The 27,424-nt window shown below is 36.8% G+C and overlaps 1 protein-coding gene across 1 annotated transcript in view; it reads right to left on the bottom strand.

The window, feature by feature from the left end:
• GMPS (guanine monophosphate synthase) overlaps positions 1–27,424 on the bottom strand; it is a gene marked incomplete at both ends in the record, with an annotated part of 43,391 nt that overhangs the window by 9,287 nt on the left and 6,680 nt on the right. The window contains 11 exons of the mRNA XM_084231688.1: positions 1,186–1,311; positions 3,546–3,661; positions 5,336–5,441; positions 8,115–8,288; positions 8,782–8,933; positions 11,044–11,209; positions 11,426–11,619; positions 12,174–12,277; positions 14,650–14,747; positions 21,594–21,708; positions 26,912–27,093. Coding sequence (XP_084087814.1) covers positions 1,186–1,311; positions 3,546–3,661; positions 5,336–5,441; positions 8,115–8,288; positions 8,782–8,933; positions 11,044–11,209; positions 11,426–11,619; positions 12,174–12,277; positions 14,650–14,747; positions 21,594–21,708; positions 26,912–27,093 — 1,533 coding nt within the window. The remainder of the gene's footprint in view (positions 1–1,185; positions 1,312–3,545; positions 3,662–5,335; positions 5,442–8,114; positions 8,289–8,781; positions 8,934–11,043; positions 11,210–11,425; positions 11,620–12,173; positions 12,278–14,649; positions 14,748–21,593; positions 21,709–26,911; positions 27,094–27,424) is intronic.

Genomic DNA, 27,424 nt, shown 5'->3' with positions numbered 1-27,424 from the left:
TACTCCAACCCACACGGTCAATGATTCAGAAAGGCCACGACCTGCCCAGTTGTAGAGTTTTTTAAAAATCCATTATTTTGATTGTAACTATCTCACGTTTTCTCAGCCTTTATTTCTGTTTTACATCATCCATTGTTTTTGATTCTTGTGAGCATTGTTGTAACTGTTACCTTGAAGTCTTCTTCAGGAATATTCCACAGTTCTGCTGGACTGAGATTTCTCTCGGGTTTTTGCACCAGCATTTGTGATTTATCTTTTGTCTCTTCATTTTTAGTTTTTATGGATTGTAATAGGGATAGACTTTCAGACTGTTGCCTTTGCACTTGTTGAAGTGATCAGAGAACTGGTACCAGCAAGGGGTAATAGGCAGAAGGGAATGAAAATATTTTAATTTAAAAGTAACAATAAATTTTTATTATCTTATTTACAGACAGCTATGTGAATTCAGGAGGAGGAATTTAAGCTGATGATTCAGATTCTATATTCAGGAGAAGAGTATATTTAATAAGTTTGAGATAAATAATCTCTAAAACAGAGTTAATTCTTTCTACATATAATTTTACTATAAGAGGACATTATAAACACATCCAATAACTGGCACTCATACCATTTTGAAATGAATTGTTGACATGTTTTCTAATTTACAATTAAGTACATACTGAACTACACACTACACAACAGAAAAGAAGCCCTCCTCCCTGCCCTCTCCCAAGTTTTCTCCAGACACTATTTGTGAATAGCATTTTTAAAGTGACAACTATCTATTTTATCTTCACATCCTTTTACAACTGGAAAGGCAGAATAAATCACAGAAAATGTGTGTTATACATTATCACGGCTAATAGAGGACCTTTTGTAGAGGCAGAGAACACAGTTTAAAGAATACACACGCCAAGAACAAGATCTAAATGGTATAGCATGTTATCTGAGGACTTTCTTGAGGTTAAAGAATTCCAAAGCCGCAGTGTATTTCACACAAAGGATAAATGACAATATGAATTCTTGATACCTGCCCTTTAAGTCAGAAGCAAGCAAGCTCACCCTGTAGCAAATCATTCTTTGAGCCTTTTAGTTAGATGATGTACGTTATTTTTATATTTCATTATCCTAAGTTATTCTTACTTCAATATTAGTAGAAAGAACAAACTGCAGATCATTATGCCACAATGAATTCGTACAACTCACCTGCACACCGACAGTTTTAATTGGCAGCAGGAAGGCATTCAGTGAATGCAGACTTGTGATTTGCATCAGTTTCTCCTGATCCTCTTCTGTTGTGCAGGCTTTGACTCTTTGTAATAGGGTATGTGGCTGCAAAAACCAGAGACAATTGTTAAAGTATCAAATAAAAGGCATTCATTCCTTTGGTATCTATAACTCTACATAGCTACACTTACTGGTTATAACCAGTTATATATTATAACTAGTTAGCATCTCTGACAGAATTTCATTCCAAGAGTTAGCGCTATAAGAAGTTAAACATCAGAATAAGACATGCTGATTAGAGATTTACACACATTGAGGCTTTAATGGGGTCACCTGCAAGGGACACACCTCATGTGAATCAAACTTTCTCCTTATATAGAAATAAAACATTCCACCATGAAGTCAGCTTTGTCTGAAATTAATTTAGCTGCACTTCCTTTTTTTATTTCCATTATTTTTCTTTTCTTTTACTTCACACCTTTTCAACTAATTTGACAATCTAAGTCTTAGCTAAAGATGTATTCTAAATTGAGGGTTAATGGTTATGATTAAATTTCATTCTACCACTTTAATCGTTAATTTCTTACCGATTTTTTACATATTTTTCCATTTTTTACATATTTTTTCTCCTTTCTTACATTCTTCTGAACTGATCTTTGCTCCCAGTTTTATGTCCCTATTACTGATTTTGAAGTTAAAACCCAACTTCATTCTTTTAATATTTTCCCGTAAGTGTTAACATAGACACTTAACAAAAGAAGATATATTTCCAAATTCCTGGCAAACAACACAAGCACCTTTGAAAACTTTAACTCCAATCAATACCCTTGTGTGCTATTTTAACTACATATTGTTGTTTCCCTTTTTGTATTCAGATTTTTCTCCTATGATTTTTGCTTCTCCTAAAATCAGTCCTTTAAAACAGCAGTTCTCAACCCTAGCTGCAAACTCAAATTAATTGGTAAGCTCACGTCCTATACTAGAGCAATTAAGTAAGAAATTTTAGTACAAGCATAGCACACTTCAAAAGCTCCACCAAATGATCCTAACACACAGCTAGGATGGAGAATCACTGTGTTTAATCCCTTAAATAACAAAGTCAGTAGTAAATTCTGTTTACCTGAAAATATCTTTATTTTACCCTAGTTGTTAGGAGACAGTTTATCTCTGATAACTACTGTTCACAATTATTTTTCTTGGCACTCAGGTTTCTTTGCTTTTACTGATGCTTTCAAAATTAGTCTTCCCTTTGTAAGGTAATCAATCTTTTCTCTTCAGCTGGCTTTGTCTTGGGAAGTCTGTAGTTTCTCTGGGTATACGTACTATGTGCTGAGTTCTTTGCCTTTATCTTAATTGTGATGTGTTAAAATTCCTGAATCTGAGTCACAGTGGCTTTCATTGATATGGAGGAATTCAGTTATTTTCAACGTCTCCTTCGGGACATAATTTAAAATTGATGTTCTCAATCAATCTTAATCTTTTCTCATTTTTGTTTTGCTTTCTCCTAATTTCTTAATTTCTGTATCTGAATTCATTAATTTACTCTTTCATCTCAGTGATTTTCATTTCTAGAGCTTAGTTGGTTTTGATTTATTTTTAAGGGGCCCAAGTCATTTTTGGTAGTTTCTTATCATAATCCTTATTCTTATTATCAATTGAGTCTTTTAATTCTACGTACTTTATATACTGCCTATCTGCTAATCCTAGTAGCCAAAGTGAGGATCTGTTCTGCTGATTGTTTCCACTAACATTCATTCTTGGTACCTTACTTCTATATCTACTTGGTAATATTTGACTGTAAGCTCATATTTGTTGAAATGTTCTATGGGAATTCTTCCAGGGCTGGCTGAAGCTATTCCAAAAAGAATTTACAGTAATTTCTCACCTGGAAATACTATCAACCAAGATCCACTTTGATTTGGTATTCTGAGCTTTTCAGATCACACACATTAGGAATTTAAGGCACCAAATCCATGGATTTGGAGAAATCTAAGGACTAGGAGACTTTTCCACTCATCGTCAATTTAGAGATAAAATAACTTCCTTAACTTTCTTGCAACACATATGGAAGAAATGTTTGAAATATTTTATAACTACCACTTTCAGGAATTCAGGGTATCCAATCTGTTACATAGCTTAGAAAAAGAAGTCTGCATTTAACAGACTGTATAGAATCCTCACAGTTATTTCAAAGGTAAAATTACTATGAATTTTCAAACAACGAAAACTTAACAAATTCACTATAAAAACTACAGTCATGCAGGAATCCATTAAATTTCTTGTAGTGGCTGGCTTTGTTTAAAGCTCCTACAATATACAAATGCAAAGCAAATTATTACCTTTTTAACACTTGCAGAAAAATCAGCTACTATTTTCAAAATATTGTTTGTTTCAGGAAAGTCCTTACAAATATAAGGTTCTTCAGCACATATTACTCGAATTGCCAGGCCAGGACCTAGATAGAAAAGTAGCAATGGTTTTTAATTTTTCAAGTTAAATATAAAGTTTATATTAATTTACAAATGTCATTGTTCCAAAAATGTAATTCTTCCAAAAATAAAATCTATCCACTTTAAAAGTTTTTTCCAGGGCCTCCCTGGTGGCACCAAGGGTTAAGAAACAACCTATAAAGCTATCTGCAGCCACTGCAGCACAAGTTCTATTACTGGCCAGCCAGGGAGCTACCCACATGGGGTCGCAGACCTCTCCTGCCTCGCCTGCTGTTCCCCTCAGCAGTGTGTTACAGTCTGCCTGTTCTGTTCACCACTCTGTCTCTAGTGAATCTTCACCCCCTCCCCACACCTCTGGCCTATATTCCAGCTCTTGTATGCATACATAAATAAATAAATCTTAAAAATAAATAGATTTTTTCCAGTTTTGTTCAGATATAATTATTACATAACCAGTATAAATTTTTACAAGTATTTAATTTCAAATGTAGCTATTACCTTTCCCATCCAAACCATTTTTTAGAATGTTCAATCCTCTTTACTTCAATAATTTCTCCTATTTAATCCATGTATTAAATGTCATAAAATTATCCAATAAATATTTAATTGATATTATCTGTGCAAATTTATATGAAAAATTTTGTGAAGGGAATTTTCAAACATATATAAGAGGACAATATAAAAAAAAAACCTTATCAGTCATCACCCACCATCAATTACCAATCTAATTCTAGGAAGAATATGCTGCTTTAAAAAAAAAAAAATCAGGGATGTAGGGAAGTAAAGGGAAAATAAAAAGAAAATATCAAATATATACAGAATATTTCAATCCAGAACAATTCTACTCACTTAATACTTAGAAGGATAAAATCACATGGTATGCATGGATGTAAGAAAACCTGGATTCTGTCATTTTATTTTAACAGTAGAAAGGCATCCTTTGAGGAGCCTGGCAAAATCTTAGCTATATCTATTAATCCCTCAGTTTCATTCTTCATCTTTAAACAGTTTGTTCAAGATAAGTAATATTTCTATCTTTTAAAGCAGCAAATCCTTCTTACCAGTGAAATCTTACATAACAGAAAACCCACACACAGACTTTTTACAAGTCATGTGAATCCAGCTAGAGTGAGGACCAGTGGCACAGGACCACTCAGCCTGCTTCCATCACATTCACACACACATCCCTTTGCCAACAACAGAGGCTACTGACTGAACATTGTGAAGCACTGATTTGAAATTTGATGTAAGTAAGTGCTACTGGGCCTCCCTGGTGGCACAAGGGGTTAAGCATCACACTATGAAGCAGTCTGCAGCCTCTGCACAACAAGAGTTCAATCCCCGGCTGGCCAGAGAGCAGTCCACATGGCACAGCAGACCTCTCCTGTCTTGCCCGCTGCTCCCCTCAGCAGTGTATTTCGGTCATTCTGCCTGTTCTGTTCCCCACTCTGTCTCTGGGGAATCCTCTCACTCTCCCGCACATCTGTCCTGCACCCCGGTTCTTATATAAATAAAATAAAAATAAATCTTTAAAAAAAAAAAAAGAAATGAATATTTAATAAAATGATGTTAAAAAGAATATTTATCCCCACCTACTCTTCCTCTCTCGTTACATATTTCCTAAGATAACCAATTATTTCAAAATGACAAATCAAACAGAATTCAATTCAATTTTTCACCTGGAAATGGATGTCGAGAAACTAACTCTTCTGGAAGTCCAAGTTCTCTGCCTAAAATTCTTACTTCATCTTTATGAAAATCTTTCAGCGGTTCTATTACTTTTCCCTACAGGAAGGAAAAATGTCAATTAATAACAAATGATAAGGAAAATAAAATATAACAAGTTACTGGCTTTTCCTGTTGTCTTTCACTTTACTTGAAAGAAGCAGTTTTTAAACTTTCATCTTTTAAAATATTTCCTCCTTTATACTTGTAAGGAATTAAATGAATATTTCAGTGATCTTATTTCTCTGAAAAACATTTTAAACATAAGCCTTTGTCACATTTAAATTATGTTTATTGAGGTAATACTGGGTCACATTACATATTTTAAAGGTTCAAGTTCACAGCACTACAAATGTACATTATCATAACACGCCCATCACCAAACCCCAATAATCCTCCATCACAGTCCATTGGGCCCTCTTCCCCATTTGCTCCCACCTCCCCATCCACCCATTCTGGTAACTTCATTTCTGTGGTGAGATATCAGGGGGTTGTTTGTTTTTGTCAGTTTCCACATGAGTGAAACCATCCAGTATGTGTCTTTTTCCTTCTGACTTATTTCACTGAGCATAATCCCCTCCAGTTTTACCTATGTTGCTACAGTTAAGATTTCATTTTTACAGATAAGTAGTATTCCAATGTGTAGCACACATATGACTTTTAAACATAAATAAATCAAAACAAACTATCCACCATTCCAAATGCAATTCTAATTACAACATAAGGCAATTAGGAAATAAACTGGTGTTTCAAAATGAGATGTCTCCCAATGACACCACCAAGAAAGTGAACAGACAACCAAGCCACAGAAGGTAAATCATAAAGTATGTAAACTGTATGTAGGTAATATGCAAAATTAAAATATGTAAAATATTTTAAAAAACACTTTCAAGAATGAAATTTAAAAAAGCAATTAAAAATGGGCAGAAGATCTAAACAGACATTTCTCTAAAGAAGATACACAAGGGGGCCTCCCTGGTGGCGCAGCAGTTGAGCGCTGGGTTGCAAAGCTGCCCGCGGCCTCTGCAACGCAGGTTCGATCCCCGGCTGCTCCCCGGCCACCAGAGGAGGGTCCCACATGGCGCGCAGACCTCTCCTGCCGCCCGCTGCTCCCTTCAGCAGTGTACTTCGATCCTTCTGCCTGCTCTGCTCCCCGCTCTGCCTCTGGTGAATTCTCTCACCCTCCCGCGCTTCTGACTGTACCCAGTGCATGTATAAACAAACAAACAAACAAACAAACAAACAAACAAACAAATAAATAAAACATGCCTCTATTTAAAAAAAAAAAAAAAAGAAGATACACAAGGCCTGCCTGGCGGCCTCAGGGTTAAGTCTCCACACTATCACTGCTACGGCCTGTCTGAGTTCGATCCCCAGCTACAGAGCTAACTCACATAAGGCACAGCAGACCTCTCCTGTCTGTCTCGCTATTCCCGTTAGCAGTGTATTTCAGTCTGCTTGTTCTGCTCCCCACTCTGACTCTGGTGAATCTTCTCACCCCCTGTACCTCTGACCCATACCCCAGTTCTTCTATGCCAAAAATAGATACACTAATGGCCAATAAGTACTTGAGAAGATTCTCAAACATCAGTTATTAGCAAAATGCAAACCAGAACTGCAATGATACACCACATTACATCCTCTAGGATGTATAAAATATAGAGACAGATAATCCATACCCATTAGGATGGCTATAGAAAACACACACACACACACACACACAAATACACACTCAAAATGACATATGTATGGGGGCATACTATAGAGAGACCGGGAGCCCTTGTGCATTGTTGGTGGGCTGGTAAGATGATGTAACCTCTATAGACACATGAAGGAGGCTCCTTAAAAAAATTAAAAATAAAACTACCATGTGACCCAGCAATCCCACTTCTTGGTATGTATACAAAAGAATTTATAACAGTGTCTCCAAAAGATATTTGTAAATCTATGTTCACAGCAGCACAATTCACAATAGCCAAAAAGTGGAAATAACCCAAATGTCCATCAATAGTTAAAAGGATAAACAAAATGTATATATATATTCAACAGAATATTACTCAGGGGCCTCCTTGGTGGTGCAAGGGGTTAAGACGCCGCAAGCTTTGACGCTATCCACAGCCACTGCAGCGCTATCCACAGCCACTGCAGGACGAGTTCAATCCCCAGCTGGCCAGGGAGCTACCCACATGGCGCAGCAGACCTCTTCTGACTCGCTAGTTGTTCCCCTCAGCAGTGTATTTCAGTCAATTTGCCTGTTCTGCTCCCCACTATGTCTCTGGTGAATCCTCTCACACCCCCCTGCACCTCTGGCCTATAACCCAAGTTCTTGTATGCATAAATAATTAAAAAAAAAACCAACAGAATATTAGTCTTAAAAAGGAAATCCTGTCACATGGTACAACGTGAATGAATTTTGAGGACATTATACTAAGTGAAGTCAATCACAAAAAGATAAATAATATATGATTGCATGGATATGAGCGATCAAAACAGTTAACTTCATAGAAATAGAAAGCTAGGGTGGTGGTTACCAGAGGTTGGGGAAAGGGAGGGAAGGTTAAAGCAGCTGCTATTCAATGGGCACAGAATTACAACTTTGGAAGAAGAAAATGTTAAGAGATCTGTTTCACAGGAATGTAAATGTGTTATGTATACATAACACAATTTAACTGTTCGCTTAAAAGAGGATGAGGAAGGGTGAAAGTCTAAGGAGAAGTTCTCCTAAGTTTTTACCTCTTCTCTTAACTTTCTGATAAGCTCTGTGTCATTGTGGTGGGTTTTGATGAGTTCAGCTTTGCCACTTGCAACAAGGGATGCACTTTCAATGAGATCAGGCCGTAAAGTACCTTGCGCAAGAAATACCTCTTCTGGTTTCAGGTTCATTTCCCCAATTACTTCATTGGCGATCTATAACCAACGGGAGTAAAACTGTCATAACAGGTGAAACTTTTCAAAGACAGGAAAATGTTATACTTTCAGCTACATTTCTCATAGTTATTTTGGAATACTGACCAGGAAAGGAAATCTACCACCCTCCCCCCAAATAAATTGCATTAAGACCATGTGTTTTCACCTGAATTGAAAAAAAGTACGCAAGATTCCTTCAAGAGTCTAAAATCTAGACAATGAAATAAATTCCCAAAGAACTAAAGTCTGATATCAACTAAAAACACCTGTTCTTAAACCATTAAAATAATAGCCTAGCAACCTAAGTGTACATGTCCTTTAAAACATTTAAAAATTTCTACTGGTCACAGTTACAATAACAATATACAATAAAACTCTCAGGCAAAAAAATAATCACAATTAGCAAACATAGTTACTTGATGTAATGACAAGAAAAACCAAATACTAAAATTCACATCAAAAATAGTACAAAATGAGTCTATTATACAGATACCTTAACAAACGTATCCCCAATAATTTTTCTTTTCTCTTCAGGACTTGTGGTCATATTTAATGTTTTGCTAATTCTTTTTCGTGGAGTTCTGTCTTCGTCTGATATTGGTAAAGTAGTTGTTCCATTGTAAAAAGAATGCGCAGCATTTATCACTAGGAAAGAGGGGAGAAACATGTTTTAAACAAATTATTAAAAAATAATAAAGAATAGGTCAAATTACAGACAGAAAATCTACATAAATCTTTTGATTTGCCTGTATCTTTCATAACTACTAATAAATCATGATTAACGAAGTCCAGACAAAAGCACCCGTTAATTGGGTCCTTTTGAGAAATCTATGGCATTTAATGATTTAGGGCCATAATAAAACAAATTATGCTGGTTGTTTTCCACCTATTCACAGCTTCACCAGAGCAACAAGCATAGTTCCAAAGGGAATCAAAAACAGTGGTTCTTATATAATAACCAAGTCCTCAGAACTGCACATTCATCTCTTGAAAAACTGATGCTGATAAACATACTGGCTTTTATATTTAAGAGCAACATCTTAAAAAACTGATTGTGCTCTCTCTTTGGTAATAAGGCTGAGTAACTGGTGGGCATCACATGCTAAGACAGCTGGAGATTTCATGGGGGAGCCACTCTTGAATTTATGCTTCTTTCGAAAAACTGGTCAATCACCCCAGAGAAGACGAATTCATTCAGTGTACAGACTTCTACTTAGTCCTGCTTTTAATGTAGAATTCACTTACAACCTCAACTAAACCTGGTATTGATATATCCAATAAAACGCTTTCTTATTCAACCTCTATAGGGAATAACTTCGGTCTTCTGATGGGAAGGGATAGCAGGAGTCTGTTCCTATATTAAGGAAAACTACTTTCTCAGATTCTCAACAAATCCATTTTAGGTTCTCCCAAAGAATCATGGCCCATAGGTAAGCCAATGTCATTTCTTCCTTAAAGTTCTGCTTTTTTGTTGGCTTCTTCCCCTGAACCCCACCCTAAGATTCCACTATGTCTCATAACAGGGATGGATCAGGACTTTTGTGAGACTAAAACTTGGATAATCTGAAATGCCCCCCCTTCAAGAGAAATAACAGTAAATGAGGTATTTTAAAAGTCACAATACTAAGGATAACATGAATTTCATGATGCACAGTAACAACTACAAATCACATAATACCACTATATACAAACTAAATGTATCTCCAATTTAATGTTTTTCTTAAGACTAATCCCAAAATGCCTGTGGCCATATCAACACCAACAACAGAGCAAGTTAGAGTGAAAACTCAAAGCGAACTTAATCACAAATCATTAAAAACTCTTATATGACCATATCAAGACATTACTAGCCACTGTCCCAGTTTTTAGGAAAAGGTTGGCTAATGAGGGGTGCTGAAAGTTAAGCTTCATTAGCTAATCAGAGAAAATCTGCTTTTCGCCTTCCATCATTTTGTTAAAGGCATATTAGTCAGTTACCAGGTCCATTCCTTACCCTTGTGGCATTACAATTTTTTGGATTCATCTTTACTGCATGTCTAACTGCACTTTATAATTTGCACTGAATATCTAATTAAGTATTATAATATTTGCATCAATTACAAATAATTCAATATTTATAGTTTCTATAATTAAATTACTGACCTGATTTCACTGTAACTTTGTTTATATAAAGTATAAAAGAAAATCCACAAATGAAATATAGCTAAAATCTAAGAAGTCTTCCTTTAAAGAAAAAGTGATGATGGGCTTCTCACTCCTCTTCTCTGTACAAGATTTTGTTTGTAAATTAAACTATATTTGGGGGGGCGGGGAAAGGAGGGCTTGGGGTCAAAATAAGGGGGCTGTAATTGTAAGGGGAATATAAAAATAAAATTTAAATAATAATAAAAAAGAAACTAAAATAATAAATAAATAAACTATATTTGTATATGTTTTGCAAGGCTTAGACATTTTCATGCATAAATTATGAGTGGGGAAAAAATATGCTTAAGAAAGAGAATGACTGGAAGAGAACAGAATGATAAGTAGAAAATGTAAGCTTACTCATTTATCTTCAACACTAGGAGTAAGCAACAGCTTTTAAATTTATACTGGAACCCCTCTTGAACCAGAATTATAATGTAAAAAAATACTGTCAAAGGGGTGAGTGTATTGAGAAAACTGTAGTTGGTTAAAGTACTGTTCTCAATTAACCATAAGATTAGATTTGATGAAACAAGTCCTGACATGTAATTTTTCTGGAGTTCATCAATACCTTTAACCTGAATTCCAAGCTTTTTGAGGGCCTCCTCTACAGACTGGCTTTCTCGTTTTCTCATAAAGCCATTATCAATGTGCACAGCAATGACCTGGTCTTGGTTCAAAGCACGATTCAGCAAAGCTGTACAAACTGTTGAGTCTACACCACCACTGAGTAAAACCTATAGGGAAATAAAATATCAAACTGAGTAAAATAAGCAAAAAGAAAATAAAAACTATGAGACTGCTACCACTCTGTATCTAAAGCATAACTGAAAAACCACTCCAAAACAATGCCAACTCAGAAAGGAGGCAGCATTTGAGAACAATGTGAGGAAGCCAGGTCTGAGTTTCAACACTGACATAAATGTGTAGACTTTCAGATATAAATTGCTTACCAAAACTTTTGAAGTGCCTACTCTCTCTTTGATCTCCCGAATACACTCAAGTTCTCTGTTCTGAACAGTGAAAGTTCCACTACACCCAGCGATATCATAGAGGAAATTCTTCAGTATTACTTTCCCATTTTCTGTAAGGCCAACTTCAGGGTGGAACTGGGCTCCATATAATTTTTTAGATTCATTTGCTATTCCTTTACAGAGAAAATAATAACAAATAAAAATTTTATGTTGCAATGACTCAACCAATACCCACAGTAACATTTCACAATTTCTTCCTCTGTAAATGTAACATTGATACTATAGGAAAAAATACATAATAAAAACCATACTGCCATGATCTTTCTTTATAAAGATCATTTTTATGTAGCAATTAATAAGCCATATGACAGCAAAAAAAAGACCTATAGAGATTATTTCACAGTAGCATACTACTATTCCACCCAGGATATTTTAATTGAATTTGTCTATTTAATGCAATTATAACTTAATTGTGGCTGTGAAAATATAACTGGTGTTATAAGTCTAAAAAAAACTAGGATGAACATTTTAAAAATACTTCAAGCAAGCTAGTAACTTCTAGCGATCACTTTTAATATTAAATTCCCTTTATAAATTAATCATTGTTTTTATGACATTGACAGCACCTTTAAGAAATAAGAAAAATCAAAAATATGTCAGAGAAACATATGCTTAAATTCCAATACAAATTTTAAACTGAAATCTGTGAAAGTTTCAAAATTTTCACCTGCCACAATGTTCCCAGAACGTGCCACAATCTTGAATCCATCAGCTACTTTGTCTACACTATCTCCGTGGGTAAGTAAAACGATTTCTTCCTTCTGAAGGCCCCTAAATATATAATAAATAATACACAAACACAAATATATTAAAGACATGATTAATGTTTCCTTTTACTTTTTTCCATCTTTGACATACGGGACATACTACATTGTGTTAAAGTATACAATATGATGACTTAATAGACATATATAGTGAAATTGCCATAAGTTGGTCAGTTCATCCATCACACAAATGTACACTAGCTCCTCAGAATTTATCCTTCTTATAACTAGAAGTCTAATTTTTTTTTTTTGCTTTAGAAATACTAGCTAGCCATGGGCCTCATTGGTGGCTCAAGGGGTTAAGCACCGCACTACGAAGCAATCCACAGCCTCTGCAGCACGAGTTCGATCCCCAGCCATCCAGGGAGAAACCCACATGGCGAGGCAGACCTCTCCTGTCTCACCCTCTGCTCCCCTCCAGCAGTGTATTTCAGTCAGTCTGCCTGTTCTGTTCCCCATTCTGTCTCTGTTGAATCCTCTCATCACACCCCACCCCCACCTACATCTTTGGCCTGTAGCCCAGCTCTTGTATGCATGAATAAATAAAAATCCTAAAAAAAAAAAAAAAGTCTCTTGCAATATTTACATTCCACCAGCAAGATTCCTGAAGCTATTCTCATGACTAGTCACTAGAGGAAAAGAATTAATGTAAGCAACACCTCTCAGTTATGAAGTAGAACAAGCATTTTACTTCAAATATACTTTGGCAATGAGTAGCTAAGTCTGTAAAATTATTTTGAGCTGTAAAACCTAAATTTTAAAATTAATTTTCATTTGAAAAGTGAGAATTTGGATAGTGATAAACTTATTTTTTGCTTTTCCTCAATATTAAATAGCTAGCCACAGTTTTATGTAAAAATTAAGATAAAAATCATCTCATTTTTGAATTTCTGATTTGTCTGATTTGGAGTAAATCATTAAGAATTAATCTAGGCACAATTCAACAGACTTTAAGAATAAATCATAATAATCCTGGGCCTCCCCAGTGGCGCAGCGGTTGAGCGCTGGGCTGCGAAGCTGCCCACAGCCTCTGAAGCGCCGGTTCGATCCCCGGCTGCTGGCGAGGGTCCCACATGGTGCGCCCGCTGCCTCCCTCAGCAGTGTGCTTCGTCAGTCTGCCTGCTCTGCACCCCGCTCTGGCTCTGGTGAATTCTCTCACCCTCCCGCGCTTCTGACTGTACCCAGTGCTTGTATAAATAAATAAATAAAATCTTCAAAAAAAAAAGAATAAATCATAATAACCCTATTAAAAATAATCAGCATAGTTAAAAGAAATAATAAGAAGTTAACTATGGGGCCTCCCTGCTGGTGCAATAAAGTCTCAGTGTTATCAAGCTACCGCAAACCACTGCTACCTGAGTTCTATCCCCAGCCAGGGAGCTGACCCACATTGTGCAGCAGACCTCTCCTGTCTCACCAGCTGCTCCCCTCAACATTGTATTTCAGACAATCACCTGTTCTGCTCCCCACTCTGTCTCTGGTGAACCCTCTCACCCCCACACCTCTGGCCTACACCCCAGTTCCTATATGCATAAATTAAGTAAATCTTAAAAAAAAAAGTTAACTATGTGTGCTCATTAAGTGATACCATCCTACATGCAGCTGTGGAATATGTGGTTTTAAAATAAAATAGATTTAGGCTAAAAAAAGTAACCCTACCAAACAGTCCACCCAAATGAGTATCATAAAAAAGAGAAATAGTCAAAAAACAGAAAGCAAGTGACTGAAATGTAAATTTTCTGGTCTTTCAGAAAACTGGATGAAAAAGTTCAGCAATTTTTTTTAATAGTAAAACAAGATAAATGATTTTAGAATGCTAATAAATAATTTATTCATCAATAAATTGTTAATAAATTGTTTAGATTAGGGGGGCCTCCCTGGTGGCGCAAGGGGTTAAGCACCACACTTTGAAGCAATCTGCAGCCTCTGCAGCATGAATTTGATCCCCTGCCAGCCAGGGAGCAACCCACATGGCACAGCAGACCTCTCCTGACTCGCTCGCTGCTCCCCTCAGCAGTGTACTTCAGTTGATCTGCCTGTTCTGTTCCCCATTCTGTCTCTGGTGAATCCTCTCACCCCCCACACCTCTGGCCTGTACCCCAGTTCTTGCATACATAAATGAATAAATTTAAAAAAAAAAAAAAGAATGTGGTGAGGGAAGAGGAACACACATGCATGTAGGGATGTGAGACAGTTTTAAACATATCTATTTGCCATATCCAGCACAGTCATGTTTAAAATCACACTCCATCAGAATAAAAAGAGAAAACTGAAATACTGGCAGTACAATGTATAATACCACAGAGGGGTCCAAGAAAAGAATTCCAGTCATTAATGATAAATTAATTTATCATTCTTATTCATGTAAAAATATAGTACCTGAATAATGAGCATGAGTTATCCACAGTAATACTGAAGACTCCATCTTCTCTAACACTTTTTTTGTGCACAGTTCCTCCAAATACCTTATTCATCATCTGTTCAGAGTAAATAAACTGACATTAATACAAATTAAGAGAAAATTACCCAGCCATTTTTTAAAGTTAATTTAATAATTTATATTCCTTGTTTTCAAGATGTTATGCTATGTCCAAAAATTAGAGGAATTTGACAAATGTGGATAACTTGATATTATATATAATTACACAGTTATTAAGAGGCAAGGTTATCAAACAAAACTAAATTAGAAACTTAACCTGAGGTTAATTTCTGTTAAAACACTGGCAGATTTTCCATTTAGGGTATTTTAATTAATTCAACTGTTAAAAAGAGAGATTTCTAAAAAAAAAAAAAAAAAAAGAAGAGATTTCTAATACTTACACCTGAATTTAATTTAAAACCATTTTAAAAGATACTCGAAGCTTAGAAAAAAGCTACAGTAGACAATAAGAAGTGCTGTAGCATTAGAACTAGACAGGTATAAATTCCTCCAAGCTGTTTAATCTCTGGCCCCAAAGGCACAATCTGAAAGTCTACAGAAGGTTGTGCTGTGAAAATGGGATAAGCAGGAAAATCTAGCCTTTCAATTAAGCTCACCCAGGCAAATCCCATATAGACTCTTATTTCAAAAAATGGGTCTCTTCATTCTTCATTGTGTGTTAATCTTTTCTTCCTTATCAGTTACATATGACCAAACCACACCACCAACACCAAGTAAATACACACAAGACTTTTACAAACATTAACCCTTTGCACTCCGCTGTCCCCTCTCAGGGGACATTGGTAGCCAATGTCCAGAATGGTTCAGAGTGCAAAGGGTTAAGTCTTCACCAATAAAATCACCCCAGTGGCTGATCCATAATCGGTGTCTGCCCTAACAATGTACCAGGCAGGCCCCAAAAGAAAAACAGGAAGACGAGTGAACACATGTTCCTTCTCATGACAGAGAAACAGAACCTTCAAAGCCATTAGCAAAAGCTGCCTTCTGCTTCTCCCTAAACATTCACGGTAAGACTTCCTGCAATAAAAGTCTGGGTCAAATGTAGTAAAGGAACTTGCTAACCAGTTTACTCATTTCTCAACCTGAACACTCAGATATGAAATAACCTGCAGCACACTAACTGACTTGAGTTTATAACCAACACTGCAGGCTGCTCAGTTCCTTTGCTCTAGTTTTACCCACACCCCACCCATGATCCAGACAGCCAACAAGATTAGCTATATAAATGTGTGTTCATCCATGATTAAATTCACTGTTGTCTATGATATGCAAGGGTTGGTAAACTTTCTCTGTAAAAAGGGTATGTCTTAGCCTTAGAAAAGCCAGAGAGTATATTTTTTAGTATATCTAAGTATAGTATATCTTTTGGTATCTGCAGACACTACTGTCTCTGGAGCAAGTATTCACTTCTTGCCATTGTAAAACAAAAGCACTGATGGTTAGCACTTAAAAGAAACAGATGCAGCCATGTTCCAATACAACTTTATTTATGGACATTGAAATTTGAATTCATTTACTTTTCCTATGGCAGAGAATATAATTTTTTTTTTCAATTTTTTGCCAACCACTTTATATAAAAACCATAGTCTGCCCATTGTACAAAAACAGGCAGTGGTTCAGATTTGTTCAACAGACCAGTTTGCTGACCTCTTGTCCATACATGTATAAAGACGTATCACACGGCCCCTGTTTTGTTTTTGGCTTCAATTCTCATCTCCCCTCATTTTCTACTCCAGCTATGGAAGCTTAGTGCTATTACCAAAACAGACCATCAGACCATGTTTTATGTTTTCCCAACGTCTTCAGCTCTCTTCACAGTCCCAGAGGTCCAGAGTGGCCACTCAAATTTGTTGAATGAAGAATGAATTTTCTTCTATTTTCTCACTGAGCCTTGTGCATTTCTACCTCCCCTAACTTGCAGTTCCTAATTAGGAGAATGGCAATGATCACATAACCAAAGCTGTTGGAACAATTTGGAAGTCCAAAGTCTAAATGAAATACTATTACAAAGCTAAGAGCTAGCAGTAAAATTAAAGACTTTCTCACCTGTTCAGAAGGCTTTCATGCTTACTTTTGGTTTCTGATTATGCCACTTATGTTTGAAAGTACAAAGAGTTAACCTGCTTAGTGTAAGCTTAGGGGATAAGGGGATAACTCTACACATAACAAAAACAAGTTACTTCTTAAATTTTTGATTTTAATAGCCTATGAATATTGAAATAGTTTTCAATGTGAATTCCTGATAACTCAAAGGTCCTCCTCAAAGAATACCCTGTAATACTCTAAGTCTATCCCTCCCACCCCCACCCCCGCAATCAGATTGGATTCTCTCATCTGTCTCAAATGCCAAGACTTTACAATATAGTATAGATTTGGGAGCAAGAAAGGGAAGGAAATTCTGGCAATAAAACTCTTTAATAAAATCTATGGGAATATATAAAGAAATCAAAGCTTATACTAAAGATCTTATTAGAACTCTAGAAGGGAAAAAGAAACCAAATAAAATTATAAAGAATAAAAGTCACACTCTAAAGACATCAAGATATTGTAATAGGCAAAAGCTCAGTGGCCAGCAAACAATTTTTAAGACAATTCAATAAAAAATGGACAAAAATCATGAGCAAACTTTTACAGTGAAACAGTGAAATAGCAAATAAACACAGAAATCTTCCAATAACAAGGAAAATGAATACTCAACAACGAGATCCCACTTAACACTTCTCACCAGAAAAGCAAAACAAAACAAAATCTGACCATATTAAGACTTGGCAGGGAAATAAAGCAGAATATACTGCTGTGGGAATAGAAATTGGGAGGAGATAGCTTTTACCTACAATGCTGAGACTCAGCATTTCAACTCATGGTTACCCTAGAGAAAAGTCCACGTGTGTACAGTATCAGAAGTATAAAAATATTCATGGTAGTACTATAACAGCAAAAAGCTGGAAAAAGACCAGCAACATTAGCAGTGGAATATGTACTTTGTGATATATTCAAGTAAATTCAATAGTAAAAGTGAGTAACTTACTATCTAATATATTAATATATATGAATCTCGAAACCAAAGTTGAAAACACACAGTATAATTTTACTCATATCAAGGCCAATGAACAAAAGTAAATTAAGGATATAAACATATATAAATCTATAAAGAAAAGAAAGAAATAAGAAAATCCAGGAGAAAAGCTACCTTTGGTTGAAAGGAGAAGAATACATAGGAAAAAAACAGAAAGGGAGTTTCAAAAGTTCTGCTAATGGGCCTCCCTGGTGGCACAAGGCATTAAGACACAACGTATGAAGCCTCTGCAGATCTACCCACATGGCGCAGCCTCTGCAGATCTACCCACATGGCGCAGCCTCTGCAGATCTACCCACATGGCGCAGCAGACCTCTCCTGCCTGCCCTCCTCCCCTCAGCAGTGTATTTCAGTCAATCTGCCTGTTCTGTTCCCCACTCTGTCTCTGGTGAATCCTCTCACCCCCACACCTCTGGCCTGAACCCCAGTTCTTGTTTACATAAATAAATAAATCTTTAAAAAAAAAAAGTTCTGCTAATGTTCTATTTTTCACACTGGGGAAAGGGGAGTGGTAAGTCAGTAACAGAAATAAAGGTAACGATGAGCAGCACAAACTTTTTCTTCGAAGGCAAAGAATTACCAGGAAAATAATTAGAAAAACTCTGACAAGAGAACCCAGCTAGTATTTAAGACCTTAAAATTATTAAAATTTCAGGGTAGTAACAGGAGAGGAGGTGCACACCAGAGACATTCCATGCTAACATTACCCACCAATAGTCTCTAGAAGTGGCAGTCCTTTACAACATATAGGTTAGATGTTATCTCTATCAATATTTTCTGAAAAAAATCTGATTTCTTCCCAAAGGACCAAGATCACCCTAATCTATCATGTGACTATTAAAGTTCAGATGATATACAGGCAAATTTTTTTTGCACACATTTACAGTGAGCACAAATGGTTAACACCATCCCTATCAAATGACAGAAAAATGTAGCCTTATTAGAGTTATATAGGGGTTTGACAAAATGGTAGACAACAGTCAGTCACTATCACTTAAAGAAGCATCTCCCAGACTATTTTACTATAATTGTACCCTAAAAACATATCCTATGAAACTCTTCCTTACAAAATGTTGTTATAATCCCTCAAGATACTAAGGACTGTTTAACTTAATTATAAGTAGTGCTGTATGATTAATATTGACTATTCTGGCAAGGGAGATCAATAAATTATGTAAATATATTACATCTTGGCAAAGTACATATATTTAAAAAATCAATTTCCAATGTTCAAGTCAATTGGAATGCATACTCTTCTAAGAAAATATGTTCAGTAGGACACTAAATAGGAAATTCTAAAAATAAGTTACCATCTAAATCCAATTTATAATCACCATTTGAATTTTCAGAGAACATTAACAGGGGAAAAGAGCCTTTTACTGTAAAGTGTTTATTGCCTAGAGAAGTAAATATCCATTATTGTAGATATTGGCCTTTGTACTTTACATATTTATAGTAATCAGTATTTCCTCTAAATCAAAGTGGAAAACCATAAAACAATTAAAAACAAAATCTGGTAAAGCTATATTACAGAGCACTAATTTCTAATATTCTGACCTCGTATCAAGGACAGAATAAAATATTCTTATGTGAACACTGATTTGTATTTACTTCCTTCGCTGAAAGCACCTATGTCAGCTAGAAGAAAACAAGTCGGTTTGTTCAATTTCTACCTTTGAAAGAGCTTCCCTCTGTGCAAGATTCACATTAAAGTACAAGTTTCAACCAGAATATTATTGAAAAAACTCACTATCTTCCACAACTACTGGCATTTGAAATTATTCTCAATCCACAGACTGAAACAACTCAGTCATCAGGAGAATACAACGTCTTCATTATTAGCCATTCCACAAGAAATTGAAAATTAACAGGCAATTCTTTATTAATTAGGAAACATCAGAATATCATGTGGAAACTGAAAAGCTGATATTTTAATTAACACCAATTCCATTTTGGCCAATTAGGATCTCACGAAAAGATTAATTCCACGTGGGGCGAGGAGTTAATTCCACTTGTATTCTGACCCTGTCTTCCCTTCCAATAAAGCCAAAGGTGGAAAAAAGGGAAGCAATCAAGACAATTCATGAACAAGTAAATCTATAGTTACTGTATTTGGCTACTTTCATCACAGCAGAAAATTCTCAGTTTGAAAGTGTTTAGGGGGAAGTGGGTAAAAAACATAATTTGAGGGGTGTAGGGCAGGAATGGGCCAGTGCAGGTTTTCTGATCCAGCAGACCAGGTAAAGGAGGTGGTCTGGAGCCCTCAGTGGCTTTTGCAGGTTTTTATTGGGGTTTACCCGGTACACAGCAGGCAAGGGTGCTGGCGGGCCGGGAGGCTGGCAGGTCTCCCAGCCCCCAGCAAGTCTTCACTCTATCTGGGCTCTCCAGCGTTCTCTGCTTCTCTCTCAGCTTCTGCTACTTCTTTCTCGGCTTCTCTTTCGGCTTCTGCTGGTGTCCCCGTGACTCCTCCCTTAAAAGCCCAGTCTCAGCTCAGGTGAATCCCATCTACCTATGCGCCCGCCATCAGGCATGCATTCAGGACTGCAAGGATCCATCATCTATCCTGATGGCGGGAAGGCAGAAAAGCCTGACATTTTTTCCTTACCTGCAAGGGGCCTCCCTAGTGGACCAAGGGTTATGTCTTAGCACTATGAAGCTATCGGCAGCCTCTGCAGCACTAACTCAATCCCCAGCCTGGGAACTAACCCACGTGGCGAAGCGGACCTCTCCTGTCTCCCCAGCCGCTCCCCTCAGCAGTGTATTTCAGTCAGTCTGCCTGTTCTGTTCCCCACTCTGTCTCTGGTGGATCCTCTCACCACCAGCACCTCTGGCCTGTACCCTAGTTCTTGTGTGCATAAATAAATAAATCTTTAAAAAAAATTTTAAAAATAAAGTAAGCAAAAAAGGTACCACAGCAGCCTAAAGAGATTTCTAAACACTTAACTCACAGAAGAATATCTCTTAGCTCAAGATCTCAACTAGCTCTTGCTTTTGATCAACTCCAAGGTATATATACTTAATAACATTAGACCAAAGCTAATGAATGACATTTGGTCACAGCACAAACTGACACCAAGGGTTCCCTAATGAGATGCCCTAAGCTCCGCATCACTTCTACAGTAACCTGCCAAAAATACAAAACATGACTAACAATGAGGAAACAAACAAACCAAAATTGAGGGATATTCTACAAAGTACCTGAAGGTACTTTTCCTTAAAACTATGAAGGCAATGAAAGAGAAGAAATGGTTCCAAACTAAAGGATACTCAAGAGACATGGTAACTAAACACAACACACAGTCCTTGATTGGATCCAGAATTCTTAAGGGACATTAATGAGACAAACAGTAAAATGTGAGACTTGAATCTCTGGATTAGATGCTAACTAAATGTTAATGTCCTAATTTTTTGATAGTTTACTGTGCTTATGTGGGGCACTGGCATAGTACTTCGGGACTACAAAAAGTAACACATCTGCAACTTATTTAAATGGTTAAAATTGGGGTATTGGGTAAAAGTATATAGGAGTTCTGTGTACTATTCTGCAATTCTGATGTAAATCTGAATATCTAAGTTTATTTAATAGATAGTATTTTGTTGTATGCATTAATATAGTTTACTTTTCTAACAACAGATTCCCACTCAGGTCAGCTCTGTCATATTAGTACAACTCAAGCTGTAATATGCACAAATTATCTCATCCAACTAACTGAATACCCTAAATACTCTAGAGACAGAGAATACTAATACAGGAGTCACAAACAGAATAAAATTAAGTTAACTCTTAGAACAAATTCACAGATGTACCTGCATGCCATAGCAAATTCCAAGAACAGGTTTGCCAATAGTGAATATTGCTGGATCAAACCAGGGAGCATCTTCTGCATACACAGAATTAGGTCCTCCAGAGATGATAATAGCACTGTGGATTTAAAGGGAAAGAGTTGATGAATCACTGCTGATTTGTATATAGTCTTTGCTCTCCTTCCCTTTTACCAGTGAGGGGAATTCAATATAAATTCAGACATTTTTGTTATACTTTTGATACAATGTAGCAAATACAGATCCTCTCACAGCTAATTAATATCCTACAACAGCTTCATTATTTGTACTCTATTACAATGTCTGAAGACTATCAATTCAATACTCATTAAAATAACAAATTTTAAATATAAATACCAAAGTCTCTATTCTTGAAGGTTAATGTGAATCTGTTTTGACTGTTTTCCTAATTGATGGAAGAAGTAAAGGAGAATTCTAAAGGGAGATGGAGAATGGAGAAAATATAAGACAAGAAGTAAACCATGTTACAAGGGGACAAGGGCAGGTATATCATATATATACCTGGTCCTGGGTGACTCAGAGCAAATTACAGCAAAAATGGCAGTATGTGAAGAGTTACCTAACTTTGCCTGTTTTCCCGTCCCACAAATTCTCAACAATCTTACCTGAGACCCAGGAAAAGGAGTTAAAATCTCTTTTGACCCAATATCATAATCTGACTTCATTACCATTTACAGATCATTCTATGAGTTAAGTTGGAAATCAAACTGTTATTATAAAGAAAGCTGCAAACTGTGACACATGTTCCCCAACTGGCCACTAATATGTCTAATTTGGCACTCATCATTCACTCAAAAAAGTTTAAAGCATTTTAATATTACAAATTTTATACTCAAATTCAGATTTCTGGACACAGGCACAATTTATGCCGTTTATTCAAGGTAGCCTCTAGTTTCACTTTAAGTTAGAGTTTGCAGGAATCCCAATTTATCTGTATTTCTAAAGGATAGTACTATATTCCAAGATATAGCCAAAACATATTCGCACAATTGGCTACAATTCACTTTATAGTGGTTGTCTGCCGTGTAGTAACATTCAAACTAAAAATACTAGGCTTTTAACACATGCAGAATAATATATCAAAACTCAAGTTCATAAGAATTACTCAGCAACCTAGGGCATTTTAAAAATATGTAATAATAAGTTAAGAGAGCTCAAAGGCCCCACTCTTTGAATTTTGTATTGTAACAAGAATTATGACATACATTATGTTTTTTACCCTATCTCCTATCAAAGAGACTAAAGACAACCTACTCTAATGACAAATGTGACATCTTTAAAATAGTAATTCTAAAGGTGTGTGGGGTTGACCCTAAAGAGCAGATACGTAATCTAGCTCCTTAAAAATGCAGAAGTTTGCCACAATAAAATATATAGAAAACACTGGTGACCAGTTCCATGACATCAACAATAAAGATGTTTTTGGAAAATGACCCCCAGCAAGTGTTGAAGAGAATGCCAACAAAGAGGAAGAACCCTATTTATTACACTGTTGGTGGGAAAGTAAACTGGTACACCCATATGGAAAGCATTCTGGATTTACCTTAAAAAACTAAAACTGAAAATACGCTATGACCTAGCAATCCAAATCTTTGGTATCTATCCAAAAAAACCATCAACACAAAAAACTATATGCTCTACAATGATAAATGCAGTACTATGTGTCCTAGCACAAAAGCTAGGACATAGAAGTATGTCCATCATGCTTAGATCAAGAATGTAGTATATTCACACTACAGAATACTATTGAGTCATAAGGAAAATTGAAATGCAAACATTTACAGCAAAATGGAGGGAGTTTGAAGGAATTATGTGTGTGTGTGTATGTATTTTAAAGATTTACTTATTTATGCATTCAAAAGCTGGGTGCAGGCCAGAAGCATGGGGGAGGGGGCGGGGGGCAGTTGAGAGGTTTTACCAGAGACAGAGTGGTACACGCAGAACAGGCAGATTGACTGCAAATACACTGCTGAGGGGAGCAGCAGGCAAGACAGGAGAGGTCTGCTGCACCATGTGGGTTACCTCCCTGGCCAGGCCAGGGCTCTAACTCATGCTGCAATGGTTGCTGATAGCTTCACAGTGCTGAGATTTAACCCCCTGCGCCACCAGGGAGGCCCCAGAATTAAATATATCAAAACAAGTCAGAATCACACACACACACACACACACACACACACAAAACTGGACATTTACATAACAATTTGACAAAGTAAAATACTTATAAAATTAGCAGACATTGACAAATACCATAAGAGCTCTGAGGTGGGAGGAGAGAAAAAAGTAAATGGCGGTATAGTATAGGGAAGGTGGTGGGGAAAAAGATACAAAAATGAAAAAATACAGAAGCTAAGTAATTTTAGAACACTGTCTAACAACTCTGACTCACTAAAGAAACACCTTAGGGAGTAGGAAAAGAAGCAGCTGAATTCTTTACAATAATCTGAATCAAAAGTTACCAATAAAATCTTCATAGCAAGTTTTAAAAATGCAGAAACTAAAATTCTATAAAACACTCTTAATAATCAAGACCCCTAGAATTCCAGCATATATTTCATTTTATAAAGGATAATCACCAAGAGGCTACCCAGCATCTGTCATTAATCTGTTAAATTCTGGGCCATAAGATTCTTTTTTTTTTCTTTTCTTTTTAAGATTTATTTATTTATTTACTTATACAAGCACTGGGTATAGTCAGAAGCGCAGGAGGGTGAGAGAATTCACCAGAGCCAGAGCAGGGAGCAGAGCAGGCAGAAGGACCAAAGTACACTGCTGAGGGGAGCAGCGTGCGGCTGGAGAGGTCTGCGCGCCATGCGGGACCCTCCTCCAGTGGCTGCATAGCAGCAGGGATCGAACCGGCGCTACAGAGGCCGCGGGCAGCTTCGCAACCCAGCGCTCAACCACTGCGCCACCAGGGAGGCCCGCCATAAGATTCTTAATGCAATTAAAAGTAAAAGGCTATGGGCTTGGGCCTCCCTGGTGGCGCAGCGGTTGAGCACTGGGTTGCAAAGCTGCCTGCAGCCTCTGTAGCGCTGGTTCAATCCCTGGCCACCCACAAGGGTCCCACATGGCACACAGACCTCTCCTGCCTCCCGCTGCTCCCCTCAGTAGTGTACTTCGTCAATCTGCCTGCTCTGCTCTCCCCTCTGGCTCTGGTGAATTCTCTCACCTTCCCGCACTTCTGACTGTACCCAGTGCTTGTATAAATAAATAAATTAATTTTAAAAAAAAGGCAATGGGCTTATTCAAGGATAAAACTTAAGTAGTACTTAACAATCAATTACAAAAATTCTTATCTAATACATCTTGATAAGAGCTAAATCATTCCAAGGTTTGTTTCCACCCTGCTATCACTTTGAAACTAACTTGCAATTACAAGACTTAATAAGCCTTAAGTCATTCCAGATACCAATCTTATATATCAGGCAGATCAAGGTTCTAAAAATTGGTAGGTTAAGATGTCCCTTATGTCATAAAACAAATATTTATTCTAGAAAAGGGGCCAAATCTCTCACTCAAAAGGAAGGATTAGAATAAAAGTCCATGCTACAGTTTCTGTTTTTCACAGAGAAGAATACTGGGGCACAAGCAAAACCAAATAACTGTTATGTATGACCAGATGACAGGAAAAACAATCGCTTATAATTCTGTTGCCAAGTATTTGGTTTCTCTACATTGAGTCTGGGTTAGTTTGCTAGGGGATTTGTTTTTTTAGGTAGGGGAAATGATTGGGCCTGGTTTCGACAGAGGGTCATTTCAATTTCTCATAGTATTTTCATTTCTCTAAAACTGGTTCTTGCTGGCAAATCAAGAGTTGAATTAGAAAGACCTCAAAGTCCTTTTTACTCTAAAATTTAATACTTCAGCTTAAAAGGACAGCTGTCTGAGGCATCCTGGAGGAAGGAGAAGGGAGAAAACAGGGAGGGGGGAGGACCCAAGGCCTATGATGGAGGATTAAGGATGCTTTGGTGAGGGGAAAAACAGGATGACCGCACCTGAGGGAGAAATCCCATGCTATGAAAAAATTAACAAGGTTGTAATGGTACTTCACTGAAATATATACATTAATCTAAAGGTAACTGTTTTTAATCTGTGTCCTAAGATTAAAATAGAGTTAAATTTAAACCTGCCTTTCCTGACATTCAATTCACTCTAACTTCAGAAACAAAAATCACAGGATATGGGCCTCCCCTGGTGGCACAGCGGTTGAGCGCTGGGTTGCGAGGCTGCCCGCAGCCTCTGCAGCGCAGGTTCGATTCCAGGCCGCCAGTGAGGGTCCCACACACACACACACAAAAAAAAAAAAAATCACAGGATAATGTATACATGTCTATAAAGTCTTTTAAAGTTAATAAGCATTTTCCCAATGGAAAATTGTTTTTAGGAAAAATTAAACACATTTTGGAAGAAACATACATTAGAGCTTAAGAGCTAGATGCCTGCGCCTGAAGAACATTATTATAAACATTAATTCCAAAAAAAAAAGGATAGTGGGCCTCCCTGGTGTTCCAGGGGTTAAAGTCTCAGGGCTATTAAGCTACGGCCAGCTACTGTGGCATGAGTTCAATCCCCAGCTAGGGAGCTAACCCACATGGTGCAGCAGACCTCTCCAGTCTCACCGGCATCTCCCCTAAGCAGTATATTTCAGACACTCACCTGTTTGGTTCCCCATTCTGTCTCTGATAAATCCTCTCACTCCCCACACCTCTGGCTTACACCCCAGCTCTTATTTGCATAAATAAATAAATCATTAAAAAAAAAATAGTATAGCTTTAACCCAAAATAGTTGTTAAAGAAACTATATGTAAGTTAACTGCTGTTTTGGATTAATTCCAAGAATACAAACTGAGTAATTAGCCTTCAGATTCAACTTATGAAATCTTTACATTTTAGAATCTAGTGTCTGTCTTGGATAGGAAGCAAGACTCACTGTACTCAATTCTTCTTTTGGTATTCTAGCCACCATATATATTCCTATGATTAAATACCCCAGGATGAATAGGATGCATAATAGCCAAATCTAATGCTGACTTAGAAATCCTATAAGAAATAAAATATTCAAAAGATAAATTCTATAGCTGTGCAATTAAAATTAAAGTAATATTCTAAACTGAGAAAAGTAAATGTTCCCTTTAATTATTTTTTAAATCAATGTCACAGGAAATTCCATGTAAAACTATTCATGCTTCACTTTCATAAAAAATTCAGTGCCCAAGCAAATTAATAATAAACTATCCCCGTATCTAAGTTCAATCTCCTCAAAAACATATAAGTGAAAAGCATACCGGAATCCTTGCTCTTTGATGGCAAATGCTGGTGTTTCCAGTGGGAAGATTTCAGACTGCACGAACAGTTCCCTCACTCTCCGGTCTATGACTTTCCCATACTGGGCACCAGCGTCCAGAATAACAACAGCTCCTTCATAGTGGTGGCGGCCATCCTTGAGATCTCCTCCAGCATTCTCCAGCTGCAAGTATTAATGTAAGTGTCTTCTTAATTATGAAAGAGAGCTACTACCTTAAAAAACAGTAGGTCACTATCAATACCAAAAACCCAGAGCAATGAAAACAGTTCAGGATTCTGAATTGCCAATTCAAGAGACTTCTTTTACCAGGAAGATTTAGATATCTATAAGCACTTTAATTAAAGCACCATAAACTGACTACATGACAATTAGTCTATGCATAGTGCAACTTACAAATATTTTCTAAAAGCAAGGTGAACACATAACCCAGTTATACAAAATACAGGCCTGGTTTATAGATGTTATAGAGCCATTAATATTAGCGGTGCCTCCT

The sequence above is a fragment of the Talpa europaea genome, assembly GCF_964194135.1.
Source record: "Talpa europaea genome assembly, chromosome: 4".
NCBI classification, from domain to species: Eukaryota; Metazoa; Chordata; class Mammalia; order Eulipotyphla; family Talpidae; genus Talpa; species Talpa europaea.
The sequence above is the reverse complement of the archived record's forward strand: the minus strand, read 5'-3'. Positions and strand labels throughout refer to the sequence as shown.